The sequence below is a fragment of the Salmo trutta genome, chromosome 10 (assembly GCF_901001165.1).
Source record: "Salmo trutta chromosome 10, fSalTru1.1, whole genome shotgun sequence".
Lineage (NCBI taxonomy): Eukaryota > Metazoa > Chordata > Actinopteri > Salmoniformes > Salmonidae > Salmo > Salmo trutta.
The window spans coordinates 24,894,295-24,906,106 of record NC_042966.1 but is presented as its reverse complement, the minus strand read 5'-3'; the positions used below and the strand labels follow the sequence as shown (position 1 = coordinate 24,906,106).

The 11,812-nt window shown below is 42.3% G+C and overlaps 1 protein-coding gene across 2 annotated transcripts; it reads left to right on the top strand.

Annotated features, from left to right (window-relative positions):
• Positions 1-223: 223 nt before the first annotated feature.
• Positions 224-9,543, top strand: pmp22b (peripheral myelin protein 22b). 2 transcript variants are annotated; one of them, XM_029765055.1, is made up of 5 exons: positions 224-363; positions 1,055-1,146; positions 1,364-1,457; positions 5,958-6,098; positions 7,194-9,543. In XM_029765055.1, the coding sequence occupies exons 2-5, from the start codon at positions 1,069-1,071 to the stop codon at positions 7,352-7,354; spliced, it is 474 nt and encodes a 157-aa protein (XP_029620915.1). In that variant the 5' UTR covers positions 224-363; positions 1,055-1,068; the 3' UTR covers positions 7,355-9,543. The 2 variants fall into 2 exon arrangements, with proteins under 2 accessions (XP_029620915.1, XP_029620914.1); XM_029765054.1 differs by having other exon boundaries at positions 229-367.
• The last annotated feature ends 2,269 nt before the right edge of the window (positions 9,544-11,812 follow it).

The following is an 11,812-nucleotide window of genomic DNA, read 5'->3' as shown; positions in this document are numbered from 1 at the left end:
ATAAGTGCATGTGTTGTTCATGGTATTCAGGATGAACAAACAATGCGTCATGAAATCCCTTATTTTAAAGTACACAAAGTGAGTAACTTACAAGCGGCTTTCCTGCTGCGTAAATACGCACCGCGTCTTCTAAGGATATCAGGAATCCTAGGCGTCGGGCACTCCCTGACGTAGCGACGCACCGATGGGCGTTGTTCTTCCATAATGAGATACTTTATAACTGCAGCGCTGCCACTGACGTCAATCTAGCCAGAAGGACTTGTGACCGGTGGACTACAGTTTTGGGACTCGTTGGGAAACTTGCTTTTTGCGATTTTCGGCAGAAAACCATTTTTGTGAAATTATAGTCACTCCGCAGTCGCATTAAGTAAGTTGACTTTTCTTCCAATTGTGGTTATGTATTCGCTAGATTAATGCGCATGGAATATGTGGCACGCACGGAACACCAACACCAAGCGGGCTTTCAGGGGAGCGGCTTGGTTTATTTTTCTAGTACCTATAACGCTCATAACGTGGTTGACAGATGGTTGTCCTTATTTTACTGATCGACTATCAGTGTGTCGACATACAATAGCCTTTTCCGTTATATTATGTGACATGTTTTATTTTTGCTAGATAGTTGGAGTAGAATTCTGATTGTTTATAATTCATGCGCACTTATTGATAATATGGATGCAACCAATACAAACAAATGGGCATGAGTCATTAAGTATCCTACACATGCTGTTGATAATGGTCGCTGGTTTCTGTTCTTATCTAGACTGCCTTTTTATACATTTTTAGTAAGGACAGGCTACACTAAAAATCGTGTAGGTAGTATGCACATATCTTCAGCTTATTACAAGTTGAATATTAGCAGGACATTAACATTCTCTTTTAGAACTCTGCTGATAGACATTCCACGGTGCAGATAAAGTTTTGGAGTAGGCGCTGTTCTGAGTTCAGAACGGGTACTGCAAATCCTGCAGTGACACACCCATGTCCCAGTCCCACAGAACTGGAGAGAGACTGAGACATTCACAAACTAATGGTGTCCCTTCCTTTTATCATTTAGCTTCTTCTGGCAAGATGCTGCTCCTTCTACTGGGAATTGTCACCCTGCACGCCGCAGCCCTAGTCCTCCTGTTTGTGTCAACAATTGTCAGCGTAAGTAAACCATATTTATCAATGAATGATCTGATAAAGCAATAATGTATTATTGGTATCTCATTTATGATAATCATTCCAAACAGAAAAAAATGTTTTATACATTTAAAAATCAGTAGTTTGTTTTAAAGCATTGACATCTCTGCTATCTGTAAAGGTGTTTTCTAACAGGCTGCAGTGTTCTCTTGTTAATAGCAATACTGTGTTTATCCTCTAGGCCTGGACAACAGGGTCCACTAGCAGCTCAGACCTCTGGAATAACTGCTCTACAACCAATGGAGGATACCACTGTGACCCAGCCTACACTGGAGGTAAGATGCAGTACAAACTGACTCTGTACATCTGCTGCTGTGGCTTGTTTTGTTTTTTTCATTCTGCATGATGCTGATGATGCCTCTTGTCCAATAGTACATTTATTTTGAAAGTATATACTGTAGACATGTATTTCTTGACCCTGTAAATTCAGTAGTCTGTCTGTGCATTTGACATCAAGCTGGTTGTCAATTCTTCTGAGGTGTGTCTTGAGAATAAGTTAAGCACGGTTGGTTGACTGAAAGATCAGTAGACGGTAAGACAAGGGAAGACCTGAATTGTGATTAACTATAACTGGCTTAAGCCCTGAAAGCCCACCCATTCACTCTCTAGTTTACCGTGCCCCTGAAGGGTGTGTCAGGTGCCACTGTAACTCTACTGCCATCAAGGGGTGAGGATGTGAACCTACAGCTTAGTTTGCCCTGTTCATAGGCTCTCCTCTGTATAAATAGTCATGGTGTGATGTCCATATTCAGGCTGCATGTTTGGGAGGCCATAGTGGTGGGATGAAGGTTTAGGGTGGGACTTTGTAGGAAATTTCAAGTGTTAGATCTGGGGAGGGGTGTGTGTGTGGCAGATGGGGAGGCCTTGGACCACCCCATGTAGGACATAGTGTGCTGACAGCCGTGGTCACGCCCATGTATCAGATTGTGTGTACAGCGAGATCATTAACAAAACGAGAGACCTAGCAGCTGTGTTTGTCTGAGACAGATTTAGACCAAAGCCAACAGTGGTTGGAGGGTAAGACTGCAAAAAGATTGCAACTAGACCATATTAAACGAGAAGTTATGAATGTACATGACATGACCAAAAGTATGTGACCAAAATCATGGGCATTAATATGCTGCATGGACCTCGCTTTGTGCATTGTTATGAAACAGGAAAGGGCCTTCCCCAAACTGTTGCCACAAAGTTGGAAGCTCAGAATCGACTAGAATGTCATTGTGTGCTGTAGCTTTAGAATTTCCCTTCATTGGAACTAAGGGGCCTAGCCCGAACCATGAAAAACAGCCCCAGACCATTATTCCTCCTTCACCAAACTTTACAGTTGGCACTATGCATTGGGGCAGGTAGCGTCCTCCTGGCATCCGCCAAACCCAGATTCGTCCGTCGGACTGTCGGATGGTGAAGTGATTCATCACTCAAACGTGTTTCCACTGCTCCAAAGTCCAATGGTGGTGAGCTTTACACCACTCCAGCTGATTCTTGGCATTGTGCATGGTGAACTTAGGCTTGTTTGGCCATGGAAACCCATTTCATAAAGCTCCCGACGAACAGTTCTTGTGCTGACGTTGCTTCCAGAGGCAGTTTGGAACTCGATAGTAAGTGTTGCAACTGGGACAGAAGGTTTTTTTTTACGTGCTACGTGTAATAACAGCACTTACATTTGACCGGGTCAGCTCTAGCAGGGCAGAAATTTTCCTGTGCCACATTGAAAGTCACTGAGCTCTTCAGTAAGGCCATTCTACTGACAATGTTTGTCTATGGAGTTTGCATGGTTGTGTGCTTGATTTTTATACCCGTACGGGTGTGGCTGAAATAGCCGAATCCCCTAATTTGAAGAGGTGTCCACATACTTTTGTGTGTATTTGCAATAGAAAATCTTACAATTTCCAGAAACATGATTCTAGAGGCACTGTAATACTATAGAACTTGTGTTCAATTGCCTTAGAGACCCAGTAACACAGTGCTAACTGCAGTAGCCTCGAGCCCATCAGGCCGTAGCTAGCTGCCTGGTGATGTCATGTGTCTAGAATGTGCGGGTGGGTCTTGGGCCCCGGTGTATGTTGTCAATGAGACAGGCAGTAGAGCCAACAGCAGGCTGAAGCCAACATGCTCGCTCTCTGTCTTTTGCTCTCTCTCCCCCTCTGCCAGGTGGATTCATGGAACAGCTTGTTTGATTTGCTTTCATTACACCACTGATTGACGCACTGTTTGTATAAGGAGGCACGTGTGTTTGTGTTCTGTGAGGAGGGAGGGATCGAGGGGAAGATGGTGGAGTCTGTACTCAAGTGCACGGGGCCCGGCCCAGTCAATCAGTAGTGCTCATAGGCCCCTGGAGTGCTTTACTGAGCAATCAGTACATCTGGCATGCCTGGACTGGGAGAGATAAACATGAGGACAGAGCATACTGAGTAACATGAGGCTCAGTATACTGAGAGAGCGGGATGGTGGTGGAGGCACGACCAAAGGTCACACCCACTGGGTGGCGTTTTATTTTTAATTTTGCTATTAGGTGTTAAGTTATGTAGTTGTGCGTAGTTTATATTCCACATGGGGATTGGTTTGTTTTGTCCATGTTGTTCGCACTTGACCTGCCTTTGCCCCTGAAATGGGAATCCAGTCTTAGTTTGTATCACAAATTAGAGTTAAGCAAAGTCCACACTAGGGATGCACCTTACTGTATGTTAGTTATTACATGTCATGGACACACAACAGCTGGTATGGTCTCTACTGTAGCCACAAGTTGGCACATTCATCTTTTATATGAAGCTTCGAAAGTCAGGACTCAACAAGCCAAGAACAATTCTTCATTTTCATGTTTTGACTTTTCTGTAAAATCTTTGTCTGTATATTTTATATATATTCTAGAGTATAGACTACAGTATAACATTGTTGTACGGGTATACCCATGGCGCAATATAATGGCAATACCTGTAGACACAAGCACAACGAGCATTATTATGGTAGATATTCTGGCCCCAGAGGACCACATCTCACACCAGAAAATCCTCCATGCCACAACGTCACAGCCTTCTGGTACCAGACAGGCAGCACTGAAGAGAGGAAAGAAGAGAACGTGTCTGTTTATCAACAGTATAGATGAAGATATTTATAGAACCCTAATATAGAGCAGAACAACCAAGGATAATGTAACCTATCATGTTTAGGCCTATACATGGAGTTATTGCATGTCATTACATATACATTCCAGTATTCTTGTTATTATGAGAGCTGTTTGTATTAGTTTTGTGTATTGCTTTCGTGGATATAAATAGTGTTTGTCATATTGCTGTACAGTGGATGGGTTCGATAATAGTGTTGTTGGCAATTTCCTCTGCCATATCTCCTGTCTAGTGTGCTCTGCTCTGGGGTGAGTGCAGCATGAGGACAGACATAATTGTCTTTCTGGGTAACCTGACACTGATGGCCTCATCAAATCCATTAAACCCTGTCATTTCCCCAAACCTCTCATGAAAAGATGTATTAGTTTCCTGGAAAACTACAGGTGCACCATGGGAGATTTAGAAACAATCTACAAATGGATGTCAACTGAAGAAACTGTTATGAATTAATGTGTTTGCAGACTGAGTACTTTTGCTGGTGATGTTTGTTTGTGTGATCACGCAAGGTCGCCACAAAGCCAACTGTCTCCTTACTTCAACATTATTTACGCATCTACTTCTTAGCTACAGTCATTCATTAAGGTTGCTTAACCAATTTAGTGATGCTAAAGCAGCCTGAGCAGGGCCTCAAAAACCACTGGATTTGTGATTAATTAAATACCTGTAAAAACAAGCATGCACAGTAAGTTTGGTACCTGACAGACTCATACTGAGACTGGAGCCTTCTCTTCCTACTTGACTAAGGTCCAATGTCTTTAGTATCCTATGGGAGCATGCAGATCTGTTTGGCTCTGTAGAGGTAAAGCTCAAACAGGGGGGTAGCATTAGCCGCCAAAAGGGGACCGTAGCAGACACAGCTAAACATAAGATGTGAGGAACGGCTTCAGAGAGAGAGAGAGGGATAGCTGGCTTAGGAAACCTGAGAGTGGATGCAGGTTGCATGCATGACCCTCAAACAAGAAATAGACCCCCTTGGGAGTCCAGGCATTCCAGACGTAGATAGTGCTGTGGTTGTAGCGCTAACACACACAGATTGGTGGGGGGCTATGGCTCAAAGTCCCTGGCTGTCAATACAGGTTACTAGATTGGGTTAACGGGGCTTTCTGTACTGTAGTAAGCTGGCCTTGGAACAGTGGTAGGTAGCCAGAGGATCAATATGTTACACAAAGTGTTAGGGGCCTGTGTGTATTACTGAGTACGCTACAATGCTTTCAGGAACAGAATCTATGTAGGTACCATTATTGTAAATCCATTAAGGATTCCAGGTAACTAAACAAGACTCATTCCCTGTCTGGCCAGACAAATATTTAGCTGATCAACAATTTTGAGTTTCATTCTCATAAGTGGTTGCTTCAGTGTTGCGACCTCGCCATGATTCATTTACCATGTTGTGTATAAAAAGTGAACTTGATTTATAGAAGTGAGTCTTATGGGTCCATGTGCTGTATAGCCATGTATCCTGTGTGGTCCTCTGTAGCTCAGTTGGTAGAGCATGTCTCTTGCAACACCAGGATAGTGGGTTTGGGACCAACCATAATAAAAAAATGTATGCATACATTACTGTGAGTCAACTTTGGATGATAATAATATATGCCATTTAGCAGATGATTTTATCTATAATTGACTGACGCGCTCCCTCTCTCTTCCCTACAGAGTGGATCCAGGCAGTGCAGGCCCTGATGATCCTCTCCATCATCTTCAGCTTCATCTCTCTCTTCCTGTTCTTCTGTCAGCTCTTCACCCTCCAGAAGGGCGGACGCTTCTTTGTCACTGGAGTCTTCCAGATCCTCGCCAGTGAGTAGCCATTTTGTCATCCAGAAAAACAACTGAAGCGGACATATTCAGAAGTTTACACTACACTCTTCGAAGTATATGTGCCTGGAAGAACCTTTTGGGTTGCCACACCGGCGGAACCTTTCCACTTGAAAAATGTTCCTCAAGCAACTCCTCTGAAAAGGTTATTTGAGGAACCCCTATATAAATGTTCAAACCAGAACCTTTATGTGATTGGGGGGGGTTCAATCAAGCCTATCAGATTTTGAGGTGTGGCTTATTGGAGGCATAGCTTTCAGATAATTATTTTTGGTCACACTTTCGCATAAATGTCATTCCTGTTCAAATTTGTACACCGCAAATTAAAATGTTCCTTGAATGCATATTACATTCTAATATGATTATCATTGCTGATTACATATAGTGGTAACTATTCCAACTTAGGGATTTTTATATGCTCTTGAAGAACTCAAACTCCTCTGTTAGCTTCATTGAAACTACAAAACCATTAGTGTTCAACCTTAGCATGCAATGACAATACAACAGAACAGATGAACTGGAATGACATTTACTCTAACGGGTGACTAAGATATATATTTTACAGCCACACCTCTACTTCACGGTCCCGCCATGAACCCGTTGCTACAATAGGGGTTTATCCCTTGTTTATTGTATTCTGTGCCCTTTGGCTATGGATAGACACTTCTTCTAGTCTATTGTGTCAAAGGGCTGCCAATGTCAAACCTCCCAGGTTGGCACTGTAGACTGTGCCAGTGGGCACAGAGACAATCACACAAGTGGAAATGTCAAGACAGGCAATGTAGGGGGTGAACAACAAAGAGACAATGACATGCCAGTTCTCTGTGGGCAGGGCTGGGGAACTTGGAAGTAGGTCAAGGTTCTAAATGAGGAAGTGACAGAAGCCTGCTTATGGTTAAATAGCCACCATCTCCCCCAATACTGCCCAGCAGGGTTCATAGTAGGACACATTAAATAAAGCACAGATTGTGATGACATGACACACAATAATTTGATATTCAGGTTCAAATGGAATTCACTCTTGTATGTAAACATTTCCTCTCCTCACCTGTATCCTCCTCCCCTCATCCTCTCCAGGTCTGTTTGTGATGAGTGGAGCAGTGATCTACACAGTGATGAGTCCGGACTGGGTGCCAGCATCGGAGGCCTTCGGCTGGGCTTATATCCTGGCCTGGGTGGCCTTCCCTCTGGCCCTGATCAGCGGACTCATCTACGTCATCTTGAGAAAACGGGAATGAGGCCCGTGTCCCCTAACCTCCACCCCACCCTCAGCATTAACAATCACCCCTAGGAGACTAAACTCAAAAGCTTGAGGACCTGTATACCTCACTGGGTCACAAGGCTGCTTCACCTAGGTCTGCACCGCACCCTAGGGGTAACACCAAAAACACAACCACCAAAAATGACATGATGAAACAACCAATACTGTCAAATGTGTATATACTGTAGTATCTATGGTTTAAAACCTATTTATAACACATTTTACGTGTATGTACATAGTATTGTCGTGTTGCTCCGTTGACAAAAATATTCGTATGAGCTTCATTTTAGCTGATAAAGTGCCTAAATATTTGTTTGTAATTATGACATAATTAGACGCTGTTTGTTTCTCTCTATGTAACCCACCAAAAAATGAAGAATAAAAAAAGTTTTGAACTATTTTAACCAAAGTGCATGTATAAAATATAGAGCTAGAAAGAATATTTAACTGAGCTTGCTTTACAAAAACTAAAAGTGGTAACATCCAAATTATGGTTGTTAAAGGGATTCTCCAGTACTTTTGTATACTTTTTTGCCAGTTTTAAAAGTAGCTCTCACAATCCAAAAGTAGCCCCTGAAAATTGCGTACTATGACACATGTGCACAGTCACTGCTCTCTCTCATGCTCTGCTGTGTGTGCATCATGTGCATCATGTGCCTCTTCCTAGTTGTCACAAATATGGTGAGGAGCTGAAGCTCATTGGTTGAACTCAAATTGCTAGGGGCTGGCTCAAATGGGAGAAATTCTAGGAAAAATGGCGACGCACAGCTTCAAGAAAAAGTTGCTTTCAAACTAGGGATTTCGTGGCTAATTAAGGTAAGACAATGATTCTGAACTACACATTGACACATCCAGCCCAAAGCGGGAGGTTTAAAAAAAATACTTAGTAGTTACCAAAGGTCCGGAGCATGTCTTTAACCATTAAAATGTTGGTTTGGTTATTTGTTTGTAAAATGTTTCAACATTATTTTTCTATTTTTTATTTTCAACAAAGATGGTGCTATGTATTTACCATTCCTATTACTGATAGCCATTTTGCAATCATTTACAGTCAAATGACTTGACTTATGCCATGAAGTAACTAGGACATCAGGGTGAGAAGTAGACTCCATTGAAATGTCCTTGTGCCTAACTGCTTATATGTCTAGAGAAGGCTATTCCATTTTGATTTGTCTAAATAAAAGCTTTGAAACAATCAGCTTTGATTGTTTGGCTACAAGGAGTGTTGGAGTGATGTAGCATTAATTTATTTTGTTGGAATGCCATTTGGAATGTCAGTATTAGAAGATCCTGCCAATGTTCCATTTGCATTACTTAAACTGTTTTAGACAAGTTCAAGGATGGAGAATGTGAGCTAAATGACATTAGCAATGACTAAGATCTGTGTTGTCTTTTCTCTCTTTGTAAGGCCATGCCATGTTGATTTGTTGTGTTTGTGTTTTATAGCATATGTACGACCAGTAAACACACAACCTTCCTCTTGGACGAAGTACTGTAACAACTAGTAGGGCATTGTAGCCAGATCCAAATAGATTTAAGTTTTTATATCTAACATTTTAGAGATATTAAAGGTCAAGTTCTAAGGCAGCCTACTCAAACCTTATCAAGGCAGAATAGAGGACATTACTTTTTAGTATTAGCTTTGTCATGTGGGAGAAAATGGACAGTGAGGTTTGCAGCTATGTTTGCATACAAATGTTCTGTTTCACATACTTGAAGTTTGACAAGCTGCAGTCTCTTGTCACCCTGAAGAACGCAACTTCTTTCTTTTTGGGGAAAACATTGTTAATAATATATCTATGACTATCTAGTATGCAGACTGATTCAATAAAACCAACCAAATTGAAAACAGCTCCTACCTACGGGATTTCTATATATTTCAGTACTCATACCGTATGTTGTGTATTCTTCCTCATCACAGACTAAAACTAACACTAACCCCATTAGACCTAAATCCAATACACTGCATAATGTTGACCTCTATAACTATTTAGCCAAATACAATGTTAATGGCTATGTTTAAGTCTATTGTCTGCCTTGAAGTTATGGTAAACTACTGAAGTGAAAGGTGCAGTACATGAGTGTAAAGTGGAATCCCTGCCAATGTTAACTGTATCTGGTTGGTCTTAGATAACTGTGTGCTATTAAAGAGAATGCAAATTCTGAGTTCTCCCTCTCTCTGTGGCCATGATGTAATGATACCTGCACTAGGGGCTCGATTCAATCTGTATTGCGGAAGTCCAGCGCTATAGCGCACTTTAAATTTAAAGGTACTTTCCTATTGAGCCAACATATGCAGCATTTACTGTGAATGCAGTCTGTGTGGGAACATTGCCTTTAAATGTGCAGTGCATTCAGAAATTATTCAGACCCCTTGACTTTTTCCACATTTTGTTACATTACATCCTTACTCTAAAATTGATGAGAAAAATATATTTCATCCATCTACACACAATACCCCATAATGACAAAGCAAAAACTGAAATATGACATTTACATAAGTATTCAGACCCTTTACTCAGTACTTTGTTGAAGCACCTTTGCCAATGATTACAGCCACGAGTCTTCTTGGGTCTTCTTGACACACCTGTATTTGGGGAGTTTCTCCCATTCTTCTCTGCAGATCCTCTCAAGCTCTGTCAGGTTGCATGGGGAGTGTCGCTGCACAGTTATTTTCAGGTCTCTCCAGAGATGTTCGATCGGATTCAAGTCCAGGCTCTGGCTGAGACACTCAAGGACATTCAGAGACTTGTCCTGAAGCCACTCCTGCATTGTCTTGGCTGTGTGCTTAGGGTCGTTGTCCTGTTGGAAGGTGAACCTTTGCCCCACTCTGAGGTCCTGAGAGCTCTGGAGCAGGTTTTCATGAAGGATCTCTCTGTACTTTGCTCCGTTCATCTTTCCCTCGATTCTGACTTGTCTTCTAGTCCCTGCCTCTCAAAAACATCCCCACAGCATGATGCTGCCACCACCATGCTTCACCGTAGGGATGTTGCTAGGTTTCCTCCAGATGTGACACTTGGCATTCAGACCAAATAGTTCAATCTTGGTTTCATCAGACCAGAGAATCTTGTTTCTCATGGTCAGAGTACTTTAGATGCTTTTTGGCAAATTCCAAGCAGGCTGTCATGTGTCTTTTACTGAGGAGTGGCTTCCGTCTGGCCACTACCATAAAGGCCTGATTTGTGGAGTGCTGCAGAGAGAGATGGTTGTGCTTCTGGAAGGTTCTCCAATCTCCACAGAGGAACTCTGAAGCTCTGTCAGAGTGACCATCGGGTTCTTGGTCACCTCCCTGACCAAGGCCCTTCTCCCCCGATTGCTCAGTTTGGCCAGGCGGCCAGCTCTAGGAAGAGTCTTGGTGGTTCCAAATTTCTTCCATTTAAGAATGATGTTGGCCACTGTGTTCTTGGGGACCTCCAATGCTGCAGAAATTGTTTGGTACCCTTCCCCAGATCTGTGCCTCGACACAATCCTGTCTCTGAGCTTTACGGACAATTCCTTCGACTTCATGGCTTGGTTTTTGCTCTGACATGCACTGTCAACTGTGGGACCTTATATAGACAGGTGTGTGCCTTTTCAAATCGTGTCCAATACATTTAATTTACCACAGGTGGACTCCAATCAAGTTGTAGAAACATCTCAAGGCTGATCAATGGAAACAGGATGCACCTGAGCTCAATTTAGAGTCTCATAGCAAAGGGTCTGAATACATATGTAAATAAGGTATTTCAGTTTTTTGCAAACATTTCTAAAAACCTGTTTCACTTCGTCATAATGGCATATTTTGTGTAGATTGATGAGTAAAAAATGTAAGGCTGTAACATAACCAAAATGTGGAAAAAGTCAAGGGCCTGAATACTTTCTGAATGCACTGTATATTGCGCTACATACACCAACTCAGACATACATTTTCTGTACATCTCCTAATTTAACATGTGCTTCATACAGTATGTGCTTCATACAGTATGTGCTTCATACAGTATGTGCTTCATGTCACTGGTTTAAACACACCTGTGCCCATTCCGGGACAGTATGTCTGTAGCATGTGGGCTATTGTAACTTAAGGTACCTGGTCGTGTGACTGCAGCAGCAGCAGCTATGTGACTAGTGTTTAACATGGTGGCACTAAGGCATGATGGGCGACCCGGTGATGCAGTCTTTCTTGGCATGCAGCTAGTGTTTCTCTGTCAGCAACCTGTCAAGAGAACCATCGTGCTCTCCCAGAAGCTTGGCTGATGTGTAAAACCTGCAAATTCAGACAAACAAAAAGGTATACCGGGTTCGCAATCAAAAAGATATCACATTAAAGCTTACTTCATTATTATTGTTTAAAAAAAATAAAAAATATTGCTGGATCAGGGATAGCGTACACAGACGTTTTGGCTTTACACACTGAAGAAGGCTGTAAAGCCGAAATGTCTGTGTACGCTATCCCTGA